Genomic DNA, 19,502 nt, shown 5'->3' with positions numbered 1-19,502 from the left:
CTTCTTCGGACTAATAGTTAAAAACCTGAGTTCTTAAGAGATAAAAGAGAGAACATTGGCTATACTAGACAAGAAAAAAAAAGTTATCCAGTTATCACACCAAACAGAAGAAAATTGCTTTGCAAGGCAGATATTGATTTTGAGCAATTAAGCATGCCTGATTATTTTTCCGCCCAAATGTTCAACTCAGGTTTGAGGACTCCCACAACAGTGCGGTCCTACACATCATGCCACGTGTAGCCACTTAACAAGAAATTCGCTGTTCGGCAAGGACCAGCCGATCCACTCTACAGCCATAACAAGAAACGTATCTTTGATTGTAAAATGCCACAGACCCAAACAGTGACCCTCCAAGAAACACAGCACAGAATATTAAAGTGGGACCCGCAAAAAATGAAGCCGTAGAGTCCTTTTGTTGGGTTTGTTTCTCTGGTCGCAGTGATAGTTTTCAACTCCTTGACCGCTGCCCGTACCGTATATCTCTATGCATCATACGGTACACTTACCACCTACGTTTTCCACAATGTGTATATATATAGCCGAGGGCCAGGGAGAACGAAATAAATCGAAATAAAAAATATTAAGAGCTCCGTCTTCTCCCCCCGAGAGCGAGAGAAAGAGAGCGCGAAGGAGAGAAGAAGATAACGGCGAGAGAGAGCGAGAGAGTGGGAGAGAGCGCGAGCGAGAGAGGAGAGTAGAAGAGAGGAGAAGAGCTTCGAATCTGATCACCGGCCGTGTTGCGTCCCTAGATCTCCTTATCGGCGCCTCCAATTCCTCGATCTCCGGCCCGGTGAGTACCCTTGGAATCCTTGCCCCTCGTTTGCCTTATCTTCAATTCGAATTACAGGATTTTTGATTGGTTTCTTGCGGTTTTCTTTACTTCTTGATTTGAAACCGTTCATTTTCTTGTGTTCTGGGTTCTTGATTTGTTCTGGGTTGCTGAAAAAATCTCATTTTTTTGGATGTTTTGGTGCAAATTAGGGTTTGATTCTGGGAGCTGGGTTGGGGATTTGGAGGACAGCGGCGATGTGCATCGACAGCCCGGGTGGAGGGCAAAGCTAGGGTTTTGGTGCGCTGGGTCTGGTTCTGGACCTCTCCTAGGGTTCCGGGTGGAGTTCCATGGGAGATGGAGGAGTCACGTGCGCCCCTTCGCAGCATGTCATGGAGAGATTCCCGATTTCGGAGGCGCTCTGTGGAGGCAACGGTGTGCTTGCTTCGAAGCCCTTTAGACCAGAGAAGAACATGAAGAAGGCCGAGAGGGGAGACGTGGCGGAAAGGAAGGGAGATTCGAGCGCAGATAAAGCTCGAAAATTGGACGGGAGAGCAAGGAGAGCGGAGTTGGAGAAGGGGAAACTTGTGCTGGAGAGGCAGCGGAAGGGGGAATTGGAGGAGGGGGAGTTGCAGAATGGGGAAGTGGAGAAAGGGGAGTTTCGGAATGGGGAATTGGAGAAGGGGGAGTTTGTTCCAAAGAAATGGCAGAAAGGTGAGGTGGAAGCAGGAGAATTTGTTCCAGAGAGACGGAGAAGAGAAGAGGTGGAGAAGGGGGAGTTCGTTCCAGATAGATGGAGCAAAAGGGAATTGGAAAAGGGTGAGCTTGTGCTGGATAAGTGGAAGAGAGGTATGGAATTGGACAAGTCAGACTACGGGTCAAGTAGAGGCCGGAAGGTGGAATTGGAGAAGGGCGAATTCGTTCAAGAGAAATGGCGGAAGGGTGAGAGAGAGCACTCCCCGGACGACAATTACCGGAGGAAAGATGGTGGTCGTGGTGACACCGACCACAAGAAGAGGTCTTCTTCAAAGTGGGATGGTAGTGCTCACGAGAGGGATGGTAAGAAATGCTCACGAGCTGCTGAAGAGGAGCCAGGTGAGATCAAGCATGAACATGGCAATGGGAAGAACCGTGATAAGGAGTATAATTGGGGCAGCTGGCCCAAGCGGCATTGCATGGAGTCTGAGAGCAGCAATCACAAGCACCATTCAGAATTCAGTGACCAGTCGGCATTGAAGAGCCGGAGGAAGTCGGAAGAGAGTAACCGCTCCACTTATCCAGAGAGGTCACATAGAAATGCTTCCTCGTCATCCTTGAGGGTTTCATCTGCCAGCAGGTATGCTTCTAGGTACCACGAGTCATCATTGGCATCCCGAGGTTGCCATGATAGACAAGTTCGAAGCCCAGGTCATTCTGATCGATCACCATATGAGCGAACCCATCACCATGACCACAGGGATCGAAGCCCACGTTACTTGGAGCGGTCCCCACGTGACAGAACCCGCCACTGTGATCACAGGGATCGTACCCCAAATCACTCCGACAGATCTCCACGTCAACGTGCCCGGCATCACGATCACAGAGACCGGACTCCAGGATATCCAGAGCGATCTCCACATGATCGTGGACATGATATAGATCATCGAGAATCGAGCAAGAAGAGTAGAGGGAGTGAGAAGCAGCAAAACAGCAGGTATGAGGAGAGGATAGTGCGTAAGGAGCATGGTGAAAAAGATGCCCTCAAGAATAATTCAGTCAGGCAAGCAAACAGGAGCACTTCTGACAGAACTGTTGAGGATAAACCCAATAAAGATAAGGCGCTGCAGAATTCAAGTAGGCAGCCTAGTGAACCTCCTCCTCCCCCACCACCACCATTGCCTCCTCCTCCTCCACCTCCTGTCCTTCCTCCTCCCCCTCCTCCTCCTCCCCCCCCTCCTCAGTCTCAAGGTAACGGGATTCTTGAAGAGCTACAATCGATGGAAGAGGATATGGATATATGTGACACTCCACCCCATGTTACTATGGCATCTGATTCCAGTGCAGGGAAGTGGTATTATCTTGATCATTTTGGTATAGAACAGGGACCTTCCAAATTGGTTGACCTTAAAAGGCTTGTAGAAGAAGGGGTTCTTCTTTCTGATCATTTGATAAAGCATGCTGACAGTGACCGTTGGGTAACTGTTGAAAATGCTGCTTCTCCCATTGTTCCTTTGAACCTTCCCTCTGTTGTTTCAGATGCTGTGACTAAGATGGCAAGCCCTCCAGAAGCCCCTGGGAACTTGTTAGCTGATGCTAGAGATCTTTGTCAGGAAACATCTGTTTCAGTGTCACAACAGGAGGAGATGCATGCTGAGGGTGCTTCAGTTGCACCAGAATTTATTGAAGATTTTCATATTGATGAGAGGGTTGAAGCTTTATTGGATGGTTATACTATTTTAGATGGGATGGAACTTGAGATCCTTGGAGGTAATTTTGTTGAATCTATTGTTTTTAAATTTTTGAATACTTGTGGTACTTGCAATGAGTCGGGTTGTTAATGGGTTGGGTTTGGGCTTATCAGATCCAAATTGTTGAACAAGGCTGGACTCTAGGTCTGGCCCAAAATAGGGTAATAGCCTGGCCCAAATCCTGGCCCACCAACACCCTAAGACTCTATTCACACACTCTTTTCCTCTGAATTCCAATGAATCTCGCTTGATCACATTTTTTCTGTTTCTTGCAATTCCCATTATTGCAGAAGCGTTGAACACGGCATTTGAGCATGTTAATTGGGACAAATGGGGCCGATCTGAAGGTATGATGCTTGAGCAGTTTTTGTTTTTTGATTTCCTTTTACCTTTGATGGTCCCTTTAGTTTATGAGCTAGATCCTTTTATCTTTTCAAGTTCAAAGTTTATTATGGTTTGACTGTCTATTTTTATTTTTGCTAATTGTAAATATTATTTTGTATAGTATACATTATATATCTAAAATATTCAGATGATACAAAGATCTGCTTTACTATAGGGTTGAGCTGAGTAGGATTGAATGACAAAACATGATTCATAAAACTGATTTTCTATGACAGGGTCACTATTATGTTTTTTTTTTTTTTTTTTTTTTTAAATATTTTTTTATGACCCTTATAAGTCAATCCATTTCAAATTTAATGAAACTGTTTTGGTGGATCCTTCTTGCTAGGAGAACTCCTGTCTCTTGTTTTACTTGTTCTTCCGACTTTTTCTGCTTCCTATTTTATGAGGCATTGCATTTAGTTTATTTGTATGCTGATAATTTCATTTTTTATGCAGGTTTTACAAGATTCCAATCTCACAGTTACGGGCTTTCCAAACATCCAAGAGATGAGGCAACTGGTAGAGCTTCTGAAAGCTTCTCCAGGGAAGCTGGCGAAGTTAGACTTGCTGCACCTCCTGAGAGGGATTATGTTATTCCTGTTGGTGGTTCTAGTGATTGGTTTGCTGGCAGGTGGTCTTGCAAGGGTGGTGACTGGAAGAGAAATGATGAAGTTGGTCAAGATAGATCTTACAGAAGAAAGCTTGTCCTTAATGAAGGCTATCCCCTATGTCAGATGCCAAGGTCTGGACATGGAGATCCCCGTTGGCACAGAAGGGATGACCTTTACTATCCTTCACGCATCAAAAAGTTTGACATACCACTTTGGGCCTTCTCATCAGCAGAAGACAATATTGATAGCAGTGACCTAGGCAAAAGTGGTCTTACAAGCAGATCAGGCCAGGTAAAGCTGTTAGCTTCTAAGGGACTAAAAGGAACAACGCTTCCTGTGGTTAGGATAAATGCATGTGTGGTCAAGGACCATGCCTCTTCTGAACCTCGAATGAGAGGCAGAGGCACTGAGCGGCATCCTCCAAGGTCTTCAAGGTCGTACTCCACAAATAGTGATAGAAATTCATTTTATGAAGGTTCATCTCATTCCAGGAAGCTTCATGAACGAGACTTGCAGAGTTTGCACAAATGCAGGACTGTCCTCAATGTTCCTAGGGATCATGTTTGTACCATTGATGAATTGTCAATAGATCTGGGTGATTGGTACTATTTGGATGGTGCTGGTCATGAACATGGCCCATCATCATATTCGGAGTTGCAGGATTTAGTTGCTAAGGGTACTATCCTTGAGAATAGCAGTGTCTTCCGGAAGATTGACAATACTTGGCTTCCAGTTACCAAAATCAGAAAGACTTCTGAAGCTGTCCATCATGAAGAAGCAACCATTCCAACTGCATGTTCTTCTTCTGCTGCTGCTCTTATGCTGTCAGAGGTATCCGGTGGTGACATAAGCAATGCTTCAGATTCATTTCACAGCTCGCACCCTCAATTTATTGGCTATACATGTGGCAAGCTGCATGAACTTGTTATGAAATCATACAAAAATCGGGAGTTTGCTGCAGCTATAAATGAGGTTTTGGATCCATGGATTAGTGCAAAGCAGCTGAAGAAGGAGATGGACAAGCGCATTCCATTCAACTCTTCTATCACAAGGAGCTCTGCTGTTCTAGTTCATGAATTGTCAGGGGACAGGTTTTGGAGATCAGGTATGTTATGTCTTTGATCTTGTGGAAGGGTTTATTTTTACTCTTTTTGTTTCTATACCTTCATTACTCTACCATCCAGGCATGTGTCCAGACATGCTTGTGGGCCTAAAGCCGAACCTGACCTAACTATATATCCAGAGGGGTGGCCTATGTTCTTTCTGGGTCCAAAATATGCTTTTATATTTTCCATCTCTTCTTTTGTTCCTCTATCATTCAAGCATGTCCCTTGATGTGCTTGTGCATAGATGTTTTTTTTTTCACATGCTTCTAGGTGACCTGATCATATACTATCTTTTTGGGTCCAACATTTGTTGTATATACATGTGCATGCTTGTTTATATATAATTGCCTGTTGTATGTAAACACGTACAGATCATACAACCATGTATTTCATTCATCAGTGGGTGCATTTATATCTGGATTTACTCATGCATGCTCAGAGATATTGATAGGTGGTTTTTCTCTTGGTTGCATCAATTTCATTTACTTTTGACCACTGCTCTGGTTTTTCATAAGACTGAATTGCATTGGTTTAGTTTCTGGTTTGACCATTTTTGTGTCTCAAGGCTTTTATTTTCTGCTTATTTAAGCATTGTGACTTTAGTTGTTCTCTGTGAAAGGTGACCATTTGACTTATTTACCTCAATGCAGAGGACGGGACATCTCGTTCTGCAAAAAGAGTGCGACTACTGGCTGATGAAAGTGATGGAGATTATGAAATGGAAGATGATTTACTTGCTGGTCAGAAGAATGACTGTTCTTTTGAAGAATTGTGTGATGAAGCTGATTTTGTTGAAGATATTGGTACAGGTTCTGAAACAGAAAATGAGAGCTGGGGCCTGCTGAAGGGCCATGTATTAGCTAGGGTCTTTCACTTTTTAAGAGCTGATATGAAGTCACTAATCTCCTCTGCTGCTACCTGTAAACGCTGGAATGCGGTAGTGAAGTTTTACAGGAATCTGTGCAGACATGTTGATTTGTCAAATACTGGTCCCAGATGTACTGATTCCATGTTTCGGAGTATCATGGTATGTTTTTAAGTCAGTTTTATCTTGCTGTTGTCTTGTTGTTTATTGCCTTAACACGCTGCTTTCAACTGGTCTTGCAGGGTGGTTATGACAAGAAAAATGTAGCATCTCTTGTCTTAGCAGGGTGTACTAATATAAGTGCTAGTGTTCTTGAAGAAGTCCTCCAGCTATTTCCCTGCATATCTTATATCGATGTCAGAGGATGCAATCAATTTAATGATTTGAAACCCAAGTTTCAGAATCTAAAATGGATAAAGAGCTTCAGTTTGAGCAACATCAAGAATTATGAGGAATCACATTCAAAGATAAGAAGCCTCAAGCAAATAACTGAGAAAAGCTACTCAATGTCTAAAAGTTTAAGAGGCTTAGGCAGTCAACTTGATGATTCTGATGAGCTAGGAGATTTTGGTTATAATGAATCCAGTTTGGTGGATAGAAAGGATTCTTCAAGCCTCCCATTCCGGCAGGGCTTCTATAAGAGAGCCAAGGTACTTGATGCTAGAAAGTCGTCAGCAGTTCTGTCAAGGGATGCACAGATGAGGCGATGGCTGCAAAGGAAATCTGAGAGTGGGTACAGGAAGATGGAGGAATTTATTGCCAACAGTTTGAAGGACATCATGAAGGGGAACAAGTTTGAGTTCTTTATACCCAGGGTACTACCAACAGTACCTTAACCGTTGTAGAAGTCCTAATTTCTTCCAGTATGAAAGTTTACCTGTCAACGTTCTTACCAGTGTTCAATTTTGATATTACAGGTTGCAAAAATTGAAGACAGGATGAGAAGTGGTTATTATGTTCGGCATGGTTTGAGTTCTCTCAAGGATGACATCAGTCGAATGTGCCGGGATGCATTTAAGTAAGACTGCTTGTTTTTCTGATGCATTTGGATTGTAACTAATGTTGAAATGAAATTACTTACATTTTTATGAAATGTCAAAATGTGATGCCTGATTGTGCCCCTTGGGGTTTTGATTTTATTTATCATGCTTTATTCCTTTGTGTTTTCAGGATTCCTGAAAGTGGCTCTTTGAGTTTCTCCATCTTTTTTTAATAGACATACTGATGCTCTTGTTCTGTAGTTTCTTTTTTTAAAACTATTTTATAAAAAAATATGATCAAATGGTGCACACATTATTGCAGAGCAAAGAATCGGGGGGATGCTGGAGATATGAAACAAATTATCATGTCATTTATCCAACTGGCAAAGAGATTGGAAGAGAACCCTCGGTTAATCAGTGAAAGAGATGACATGTTCAAGACACTAAAAGACGGCTCAGATTCAGGATCATATTCATCAGAATCTAAACTTAGAAAGAAGCAAAACAAAGTTATAAATGAAAAGAAGGGCATTAATAGGAGTGTTAACACGTCCTATGCCACTGGTGGAACAGATTATAGAGCCTATGCATTTGACCGTGAGATCAAAAGAAGCCTCTCTAAATTGAAGAGAAGGGACATGGATTCTGATAGTGAGACATCTGATGACCATGAAAACGATTTCTCTGAAGAAGGTGATAGAGGTGAAGATGAAAGTACTGCTTCGGATACAGAAAGTGACTTGGACATGAATTCAGGAGGGATGTGGGATGTAAAAGGAGATGGGTATTTCAAAGTGGATGATTCTTTTGATTCTATCACAGATGACCGTGAGTGGGGTGCTCGTATGACAAAATCAAGCCTTGTTCCACCAATTACTAGAAAATATGAAGTTATTGACAAGTATGTTATTGTAGCGGATGAGGAGGAAGCGCAACGAAAGATGCAGGTTGCTTTACCTGATGATTATTCTGAAAAACTGCTTGCACAAAAGAGTGGTATGGAGGAGTCAGATATGGAAATCCCTGAGGTGAAGGATTACAAACCCAGGAAGATGCTAGGAGTTGAAGTCCTAGAGCAAGAGGTATATGGTATAGATCCTTACACGCATAACCTTCTTCTTGATTCTATGCCAGAGGAGTCTGATTGGCCACTTGCTGATAAACATAAGTTCATTGAAGAGGTATGCTGAGGGAACTGTTGGTCTTTCATTTGCATTCTTCATGTGGTTACTTGTTGCTTGCGAATCTTACCTACGGTTTTTCTTTTCAGTTGCTTCTTCGCACCCTGAATAAGCAAGTCAGGTATTTCACTGGCACTGGAAATACACCAATGGTCTATCCTTTACAGCCTGTTGTTGAAGAAATCCAGAAGGATGCAGAGGATGGAGGTGATGTACGCATTGTAAAAATGTGCCAGGCAATATTAAAGGCCATTAGGAGTCGTCCGGATGATAATTATGTTGCTTATAGAAAGGTACACCATTACCTGTAAAATATTTAAGTGACGCTTTACTCCATTTGCCCACTATTTACTCTTGTTGCTTCTGTTAGGGGCTTGGAGTTGTATGCAACAAAGAAGAAGGTTTTGGTGAAGATGATTTTGTTGTTGAATTTTTGGGAGAGGTATTCATTATTTAGCTGCTTAACGTGATCTTTTTCCCTTACAACCTCTTTACTTATGGATGACATTATAATTATAATCGTGTGGGGATAATGCCACAGTGAGTTTTAGCATAGTTGCATCATGTTAATAGGACGGCTGTTGAATTCTTCTCAACTTCTTTTCCTGTTTCATATTAATCAGGATCAGTTCATGATGAAATGTAGTTTTCAGAATATGAGCCCATTTACGTATTTGACATGACATGGTTGGACACAATTCACTTGCATTAGTTTTACTACTCCGACATGTTTTATTTTATCTGCGTGACTATCGAAATTTCTTTGCAGCAATTTCGCATAAGGGTACATAATATGATGGGTTTTTAGCATCACAGCTTACGATCCATTGACATGCAAAACAAACACCTTTCATCATTTTTCATCACTTGCATCTTTCTAGTGTCATCAAGCCCCTATATCATAAGCTCAAGTTTTCACTCTAAAATCTGTTAATTGTAAAGACTCAATCTGTTAATCATTAACATTCTCACTTGCACAGCCTAGATTTAGTGGAGCTCAATTGTTTTGCCAGTAGGATGTTATGTTTATTGGTTTTTGGTGGCTCATTTATCTCTCAATACTATATAAACTACATTTGAAAAATTAATTTTCATGGTTGAATTGTTAATTAGCAATTTACGAAATATTAGCAGCTTAATGATAAAATTTTGTGAATTAATTAGTGAATTGTGTAATCTTACCGATGTTTCTTTTTTGTTGGTAGATGTGTATGTGTTTGACTGCATGTGCACTGCATGTTCTTTTTTATTTTTGTTTATCCTTTTTCTAAGTGAACTTCTAACGCTTCCATGCTGTGTCCTACTTACTTCTAGTCAAATTTTGGAAACCTCTGACCTCTATATTGCTCCCAAATACCGCTTGCAAGACGTGACTGTAAGTATGTGGGGTTGTTGGAGTCTACTTACTATTGCGCATGCAAAATTCCCAGTTGTTCATATTGCTCTCCTCCATCTCTGTGGATGCTGTGTAGCAGTTCTATCAGAGATCAAGTTCGGAATGCATCAATAATCTTTATCTTATATATATATATATATATATATATATATATATATATATATATATATATATATATATATATATATATATATATATATATATACACACACGTACGTACGTATGTACCTATACATATATAGACACAAATTTATATATACACACAAATTTACACACACACACACACACACACACACATACGTGTACACACACACACACACGTTTGTGTGTGTGTGTATATATATATATATAGAACACACACACACACAGATGTATATGGTTTGCCTGTACAAATCTTCCAGCTTTTGTACACTTCCATGCTTTTCCACAAAGGTGCTTAGGATTCATTTTTTTAGTATCATATCTGAATAGTAGCAATCAAGTTCAATCTATTTGGTCTCAGTTGACTGATCTTTCATCACCATCTGTATTATGGACAAGAGGTGGAGTCAACATTGGTTTTACTGAGCCTTTCATAACACTTGCCTTGTGGTATTCCCATAGTGTCCTGTCTCTTTCAAAACTGTTGTTAGTTGAAACTGCCTCATTGTTGTCCACAATGATTATGTAGAAAGTGACTTGTATATGTCAAGTACTGATGAATTTAGGTGTTCGTAGTTCTTATTTATAATCCTTTTCTTTAGACTAGTTGATTGTCTTATTGCATTGTATACACATCTCAACATGCTTCTATTTATTGTTTTTATGCATTATTGATGTACCAATTTATATATCTATCTCATAATTTAAACAATAAATTTTAATACAAAAGCCGCCTCTAAAACTCTGGTGCATTAATTAAATTTCCATATTTATCATGTCTTTAGTTATTTATTTTGAAACTTTGAAACAACCAAACTTAAGTCTCAACTTGCTTCTTTTCTAGCTGTTTGAGGATAAACATGGATATCAGAACTTCTGGCCTAAGATTGACCCAGAATTTGCTTTGAAACCATTATGATAGCTGAAAATGCGGACAAGCTGGAGACCTTATGGACATCAATTTAATAAGCCTTTGCATCTCACTTGTACACCTTGGTTTTTCTTTTTCATGTTGGCTCTCTAGAATCCAGCCCTTGCTATAACATATTGCACATGAAACTGACACATTGTTACTACAATTTTAGCTTCATCTGGGAGCCATTAAATGGTGACCGTATTCACAAAATGGATTTTGAAGCTTCAACTAGGAGCTGTTACATGGTGACTTTGTATTTTCAATGTGGATTTGAAGATGATATTTTGATCACTATTTTCAGGTTTATCCAGCTTGGAAATGGTTTGAGAAACAGGATGGAATTAGATCTTTACAAAAAAATAATCAAGATCCAGCACCTGAGTTTTATAACATCTACCTGGAGAGGCCGAAGGTGTTTTTCATCCACATTTTTCCATTAAACGACTTGTTCTTAGTTGCAGATTGCATATTCCAGACAGCTGATTGACTTGCCTATTTATATGACAGGGTGACCGTGATGGATATGATTTGGTTGTTGTTGATGCCATGCACAAGGCAAACTATGCAAGCAGAATCTGTCACTCTTGCAGGCCTAACTGTGAAGCAAAGTAAGCTTTATTTTTTAACTTCCATTCTGGTTAACTGATTTATTTCTCTCTCTCTCTCTTGTACGTATGTAAGAACAGGAAACAATTGATAAAGTGACATAAATAATATGCCATTGAAAAGTTTGGAACTGGCTATTCTTTCATCTCTTATTGGTATGACTGATTGGAGTTTCATTTTGACATCCTTAAAGTATGTGCATGAGAGTGAGAGAGAGAGAGATTTGGATATGTTGCATATCTACCATTCAAGCTTCATTGTACATTTACTTGGTTCTGGACAAAGTCTAAACCAGTTGAATTTAGCAGGTGCCAAAATAGGAGTTGGGTCTTGTACATCTGTATGAACTTGGTTTTCAGTTTTTCCCTTTTTTTACTATTAGTCTAGCATATGTGGTAACCTGTACAACTCCATCTGGCTAATGGGGGGATAATCAGATCTTAAAAAATCTTAACATTATTTATCCTTATTTTATTGCTTTGATCTTGTTTTGCTGGTTTTAGCCCATCTTAATAATTGATTTTGTTATTTTAGCAATTTTGATGGATTTTCTCCATGGTTAAATTAGGATTTTTATCATTAGTGATAAAGGCGAAGGCTGTGGAAAGAGTTGGAGAGCTTCATGACTCTTCTCTTATGCCAAGATGCAACGGAAAATTAAGTATCCTCAAAAACCAAAGTTAACTTATCTCTAACACCTTGGATGAAAAGAATCAATTATCAATATACTCCCTGTCATCACCCCACCCCAACTAAAAAAAAAAAGCGAAAAAAACAAGAATCCTGCCACAGCTTAGGGAGGTCAGTAAAGATTAGTTCATTAATTTGCTTGTGCACAACCTTCAGAAGTTGCTGACAGAGTTTTTTTTTTGGTAAGGAAAAAAATAAAAATCTCTGCTTAATTACCAAAAGTAATAGTGTCAACCTAAATCCTGTACTGGCTTCAGTATATTAAAATTCATTTAAGTTTTCTTAGTCAGCATTGAAAATCTCTTTGTCAAGAGGTACAAATAGGCCTGGGAAGGTACCAGCCAACTAGCTTGATAGATGCAGCTAAGCAGTTACGAGGGTTGGACATGCTTTGCTAAACATTGTAACCTAAAAGGCAGCTCAATTCACAAGGCTCCTGTCATTGCAGGGTCTAGGGAGTGTAAGATGTACGCAGCCTCACCCCGGCATATGGAGAGGCTGTTTCTGTGTTTTGAACTTGTGACCTTCAGGTCACAGCAGAGCAATCTTACTATTGCATCAAGGCTCGGTCTCACTAAACCTTTTAACTTGACCTAACTCTATCCCTTTAACATGAGTTTAGGTGGGGATATGTTATTGCTTGTTGAGTATAAATCAGCCAATAATTATTGACTAGTTGAGTAGTTTGAGTATGTCTGTTGACACTAGTGTTTAGTTATTATAACGGGAATTGATGGAGATGTTATCAAATATTGCAAGTGCTCGTATTTTTTTGTATCTTTGTAAAACTTATCTTAAGATTGTTGTTATAGTCCCATGTACAACTTTTGAGAAGTTTCTTTCCTATGACTATGCTACCATATGAAATTATAAAGGATAATTTGGGGACCTTCAGTTTGGTGTAGGTCTGATCAATGGTAAAATTTAAGATCCTAAATATGGAGGCCTGGTTTCTGTGGGTATAGGTAAGAATCTTGGGAGATAGACTTCAAATTAGTAATTTTTGCAAACCAACGAATCCAACCAAATGGGTGGATGCACCGTCGATAATAAGGTGCTACTCTAGTAATCAGAACAGGTGAAGCCCAGACACACCTAAGTGTATATGTTTTAGTTTAACATGATTTGACTTGTTGCCACTGTTGGCTCTCATTTTTTGATATCTTCTTTTCATTGGAAGCCATGTAAACCTAAAAAAGTTAGCATGATGACTTGTATGATTGGAATTTGACTAAAGAATTTGTCTAGAAATGTATAAAACGTCCTGCTTCCTCTTCTTTTTCATTACATCTTCTGAATGACTTTTTTAATTTTCTATTTATTCAAGATTAGATGAACAATTTTTGAATAATGTTTTGCTTAATTGTTTTTTTAACCAATTTCATGCAGTGATTCTTTAGTACTTTTTTTTTTGGTTTCTGTTTTTTCTGTCACAAAATGTTGTATTGGCTAGGCTAATCTCAAATCTTTACTATATCATTGTTGATTGGAGCCTTACTGCTTCTGTCTGTTTGGGACTATCCAGAAAAAATATATGAATCACTACAGAAAAATGCACAATCTGTCTCCCACTCTCTCTTTCTCACACATAAGCACATTTGTAATCTTCAACTGAAGTTTAGATAGTATGCTTTCCTAGAATCTTTTGACTTATGTAAAACTTTTGTAGTTGCAATTTATGTGCGGATACATGGGTCCATGCTTATGCATCCAGTACGTGGTCTTATGCATAATGCTTCTTCACAGCTCATCTTTTGAATATGCTTGGTTTTTCAAGTCAACATTCCGAAAGAGTTGCATTTGTTTCTCACACTCTCTCTGTCCTTTAAAATCTTGTAAATTAACCCTAACCAACAAGCTTTAGCTTAAGTATTTGAATTTGGCATCATGAATCTGCATGCGTCATGTGTTCCTACTTAGGGCTGCATATTTCTGCAGTGGATGGTTGTGTGCAAAATTATTATTAATAGCCCTTCTCTGGACAGTGTTTGTTTCATAGAGTCAGCTTTTCCTGGAAATGCAGTTGTGGATCTTGTCATTTTTATATGTTTGTGCCATAACCTTAAAATGCAAGGCTCATCCCATTGACTCAGTCTGTGAATCCTCATGCAGCTTTCATTCTGACGTGACCTAGGCAGCACCCTCTATTAAAGCAAAGCATCTGTTCCGGTCCTTGCTTGCAAATTTGATCCTCGATATGTTAGGTCTTCTGTCTGACATTTTAATACAACTTTGAGCTCTGTTCTAGCCAAGACTGCCTTTTTTTTTTCTTAAAAAATTCCTGATGCCTATCCTCTCTCTCTCTCTTTAAAAAAAAAATGGCAGAGAACCTTTTTTGGTTCTCGAATTAATCCCTATGTTCTAGATTTACCGGTCATCCATCATAGCATTTTATATCTCTCTTATGCTGATTATATCTGCATGGTTTGTTATCCATTTTCCAATAGTTTGTGTATGTGGCACTTATTGTTTTCATAAACCCAACCGCTATCACCCTGTCCTCATTTTATCGAGTATATTAATATATCTAACCATACTGCTACATAATAATAGCACATGAAAATAATGATGAACATCGTGTTCTGTTTGTCATGTGACAGTTCTCTAACTGTTTATTAGACATATGTTACCTCCTGATTTCTAACAATTATCTAAGTTATTTTTAAACAGGGTTACTGCTGTGGATGGTCAATACCAAATAGGAATTTATGCTGTACGACCAATTGGTTATGGTGAAGAAATAACTTTTGACTATAACTCTGTAACAGAGGTAGGCTTCTTCTTTGATTGACTTTTGGGTCATTGCAGATAACATCCAATCACTGATTCCACATCTTCCTATTGTGCAGAGTAAGGAAGAATATGAAGCATCCGTTTGTTTGTGTGGCAGTCAAGTTTGCAGGGGTAGTTATCTGAATCTGACTGGTGAAGGTGCATTTCAGAAGGTAAAATTATCAAAACAACTATGATATGATTTTATCTTCATTTTGTCTAGTGAAAATTGAAATAGATTAAGCATAAATTTTGATTCTAGATAATTAAATTCGAAAGTTTCTAGCATGTTTGAGTTTTCAAGTATCCAGTGATGATCTTATTTACTGGTTTTTGATGTTCTTTTTTATTCAAATTTTGATCACTGAATTATTCTGAACTGATTGTGGAAATACGTCAGGTATTGAAGGATTGCCATGGGGTGCTAGACCGACATAAATTAATGCTCGAAGCTTGTGAAGCCAAGTCTGTTTCCCAAGAAGACTATATTGATTTGGGAAGGGCTGGTCTGGGCACTTGTTTGCTTTCTGGGCTGCCTGGTTGGCTTGTTGCTTATTCAGCTCATCTGGTAGTTACTTTTGCTGCATGCTTCTCATTTTATCTCTAATTTACAGCTTGTTAATATGTCAGCTGAAGTTCACTTTTAATAAATGAAGGTGAGATTTATCAACTTTGAGAGAACAAAACTTCCTGAAGAAATTCTTAGGCACAACTTGGAGGAGAAGAGAAAATTCTTTTCTGATATATGTCTCGAGGTTGAGAAAAGTGATGCTGAGGTTCAGGTATATTCTGAGCTCCACTCACCTCTTGCTTTCTCTTGTTTATGCGTGACTGGTTCTCTTGCTCCATGTACTAAATTATTTTCATGTAATGGTTTAGGCTGAGGGTGTTTATAATGCGAGGCTTCAAAATGTGGCGCTAACTCTCAACAAGGTGATAATTTTTTGCTATAACATGTAGTTCCTTTTTCTGGCTGAGTGAAATTTTACAACAGAAATTTAGGACAATGTAGGTCGATCAAGGTCTCTTTGAGTGCATTTTATTTAACAAGCTATTTCTCGTGCATGTTAGCAAAGGCATTTTAGATAAATTTCATTGATATACATGTGAATTTATTGGTTTACTGAACTGGAAGAAAAATCAAGAAATTGCTGTAAATACAGTGTAACATAATTCTTGTAAATTTTTTACTTGCTTTAGCCTGTAATATATAGGAGTCATTGCAACTTGATATTAGTGGGTTTTTTCTTTTCCTGGGCCACTGGTCTCAAGCTTATGAATTCAAAATAAATTGCTTATGTGGTCCATCCTATCAGAAGACTGCTGGATGGTTGTGTTATTCTTGATATATGTTGTTGGAGCATTTTCTTTCATAATTTAAATTTTGATTATCAGAGTCGAGCATGGTATCCGCACCATAAAATGAATTATCCATGTTATAGGTATGTATGTATGTATGTATGTATGTAGATGTACATACATACGTACGTGCATGCATACATATATTATGGATATATTTACGTATACATACACATCTATTATGTTTCAATGGCCTACTTGCTGATTTAGTTTATAAGAAAGCCTAACTCCTGTGCTCTCTGTATTCGATGCTGCAGGTAAGCTATGTTATGAGATGCGTGTTTGGGGACCCTAAGAAAGCTCCGCCACCCTTAGAGAAGCTTAACCCTGAAGGCCTAGTTTCGGTCCTTTGGAAAGGGGAAGGTTCACTTGTTGAGGAGCTGCTTCATTCCATGGCCCCCCATGTGGAGGCAGATCTACTCAGTGAGCTCAAGGACAAGATTCATGCTCATGATCCATCTGCTTCTGATAATCTCCAGAGAGAACTTCGAAAGTCTTTATTGTGGTAAGTCTAATGCTGAAGGGCATTCTGGTTCTCATATTTGTATATTTTGCAAAATCCTTGAGCTATTTTCTGTCCATGTTCCAGGCTAAGGGATGAGTTGCGAAACCTTCCTTGTACTTACAAGTGCCGGCATGATGCTGCTGCAGACTTGATTCACATGTATGCCTACACAAAATGCCTTTTTAAAGTTCAGGTATGTTTCTTGCTTTTTCACCAACTTTCAGTTAATTACTACAAATTTTACAACATATTAGTGACCTGACGCTGATAAATTATGCAATCTCAACATACAGGAGTATGCGACTATAAAATCTCCACCAGTTTACATCAGCCCTCTTGATTTAGGTCCCAAGTATGCTGATAAGATGGGGTCTGGTTTCCAGGAATACTGCAAGACATATGGTGAAAATTATTGTTTAGGTCAGCTAATCTATTGGTATAGCCAGACGAATGCAGACCCAGATTGTCGATTGGGGAGAGCCCAAAAGGGTTGCTTGTCATTGCCTGACATCTCCTCCTTCTATGCAAAGTCTCATAAGCCACTGCGAGAGCATGTCTATGGCTCAAGGACCTTGAGATTCATGTTGTCACGAATGGTGAGTGCCTTCCACAACTGTCTTCCTTGCTATTATGCTAATGGTTTCTTTATAGATCATTTGACTGCTTTCTATTTACATGTTATTATGGCCAAGGTTTCAAGAACCGGTACCGAGGCCTTTACCGGTTCCTGGTTGGTACGGTACGGTATCGTATCAGACCATATAGACAATACAAAATAAAAAAAAAAAATTCCACCCAACCAACTCGAACCGGACCAAACTGATACTGTAACGCATCATACTGGATAGGCGGTTCGGGCCGATACCGTACCAAACCGACTGGTTCGGTTCGGTTCAGGCCATTTTTCGAAAAACTGGTTTGAACCAAACTAGTTCTCCACTGGTATGGTATGGTACGGAGTATACCGATCAGTTCGGGCCGGTATGGAATATCATGATCGTGGCAAAAAATGATAGGTTTCTTTGCTGCCAACAGGCCTTCAGTTTTCAAGGCCAACTTGTTGAGGCATTTGGCGCCAACTCATCGGGTTAGCTTCTGATTGAGTTGGTCATAAATCATTCTTTAACTTTGATACTTCAAACCTTGGTCCTCTTATTCCATATAAATGGAATAAGGCTTGAGTAGCTGATTAGTCAGGGGCACAAGTTTTCTGAATAAAAATAACCAAAAGGCACTTGCTTATGCTGGTTATATTGATAGGAAGCATTTCCATGCCTCCAATATGGTGTGAAGCCTCTGATAAAATAATGCGGGATTGGACCTGTGAAACTGCTACTGCTGACTGTTTGCTTTTGGTCGTATCAGGAGAAACAGCCGCAGAGACCATGGCCTAAGGACCGGATATGGGTGTTCAAGAGCAGTCCCAAATTTTTTGGTAGTCCGATGCTGGACGCCGTGTTGAATAAGTGTCCCTTGGACAAGGAGATGATGCATTGGCTGAAAACCAGGCCTAATGTTTTCCAGGGCGCATGGGATGGGTGACGCGGGCCGCTATGCCCCTCTATTTCTGGAACAACCATTAACCACATTCTTTTGTTTCCTTCACAGCTTCTCCTCCTAATTGTGGGGGTTTGGGTTTTATTGCACGGCAGCAGTCACCCCCCCCTCCCGTTGTACAGTTTTTCGCCCCTGTAATTTGTATTGATTATTTAGATCATTGGTTTAAGGTAGCGCTTTTTCTGCTCAAAAAGTTGGCCGTTTTCTCATCACTTCCATGTGTGTATTGATCCAGGATGTACAAATCTTAGTTGATATTGAATGGGGAGGTCGTTTCACGGGCGTGCTCTTTGTTCCAGAAAAAAATAAGCACTATTTTCTTCTGGCCAGCAGGGGTTGTATGGATATTGTTTCCAGGTGTTGATTCATGCAATTGGTAGTTAAAGTGCGTCAGATTTTGCTGATCTAACTTTTAGATAAATCTTGATCATTCTAGTGACTGCGAGTGAACTTGTCAGGACCTCAATCAGCTATATTTTGTGGTAGGGAAATTTGGTAAAGAGCAGTAAATTTAAGTTGGAAGGTGTAGAAAGAAATTAAGTATCTGGCTTTTGAATGAATACTTTATCTCTTAGTGACGTTGGTTGAACGTACTACGGCCTCGATCATCTTTATTTTACATGCAGGAAAACAATTTATATTTTGGATTGGAGATTTGGGAAAACACTACTTAGATTTAAACTATTTATATTTTGTTTGCTGTGCACGCGAGGGAAAGGAATGCAAATGCGGTGGAGGCCGGGTTCAATGATGGTTCGGATCGGTTATTGCATTATGTTACGAGAAAGTTGGCAAATAAAGGTAGAAAGGCTAGCGGGTCCGGTTCCTCTCTTGCAAATGAATGTGAATTTCTTGATCAGGGGTGGGATTGGCTGAATCCAAAGTTGTTCACTTTATATCCCAGTTTAACACAAATATATAATATATATTTGATATAATTTTGTGATTCAATTTTTTTAAGCATGTGATTGGAGTCTGTATTTTATTTAATTCAACAAAATTCCACATTCAAGACTAACCAATGAATTGTGCATGTGTGTAGACAATATGGCAATATCATTTTGTCATGCATATATTTGCTTCATTTTAAAAGAAAAATAAAAGTAAAATAGAAAATCAATTTCTTTTTTGATGGTTGAAAAGAGAATATCTATTAATTGCTTTCATTGCTCAAATATGCTACATAGGATTGCAAGTGGATTGAATTTAGATAT

The 19,502-nt window shown here is 39.3% G+C and overlaps 1 protein-coding gene across 1 annotated transcript; it reads left to right on the top strand.

The window, feature by feature from the left end:
• Positions 1 to 607: 607 nt before the first annotated feature.
• LOC105034632 (histone-lysine N-methyltransferase ATXR3) lies at positions 608 to 18,692 on the top strand. The gene is made up of 21 exons (XM_029261684.2): positions 608 to 790; positions 982 to 3,235; positions 3,507 to 3,563; positions 4,060 to 5,319; positions 5,971 to 6,347; positions 6,428 to 7,000; positions 7,103 to 7,203; positions 7,488 to 8,346; positions 8,436 to 8,639; positions 8,717 to 8,788; positions 11,101 to 11,211; positions 11,307 to 11,407; positions 14,766 to 14,865; positions 14,945 to 15,040; positions 15,268 to 15,435; positions 15,524 to 15,649; positions 15,747 to 15,800; positions 16,484 to 16,731; positions 16,816 to 16,924; positions 17,025 to 17,327; positions 18,097 to 18,692. The coding sequence occupies exons 2-21, from the start codon at positions 1,120 to 1,122 to the stop codon at positions 18,271 to 18,273; spliced, it is 7,212 nt and encodes a 2,403-aa protein (XP_029117517.2). The 5' UTR covers positions 608 to 790; positions 982 to 1,119; the 3' UTR covers positions 18,274 to 18,692.
• Positions 18,693 to 19,502: the final 810 nt, after the last annotated feature.

Source organism: Elaeis guineensis, chromosome 5 (assembly GCF_000442705.2).
Source record: "Elaeis guineensis isolate ETL-2024a chromosome 5, EG11, whole genome shotgun sequence".
Classification (NCBI taxonomy): Eukaryota; Viridiplantae; Streptophyta; class Magnoliopsida; order Arecales; family Arecaceae; genus Elaeis; species Elaeis guineensis.
Note: the sequence above shows the minus strand (reverse complement) of the source record. Positions and strands in the feature narration are given on the sequence as shown.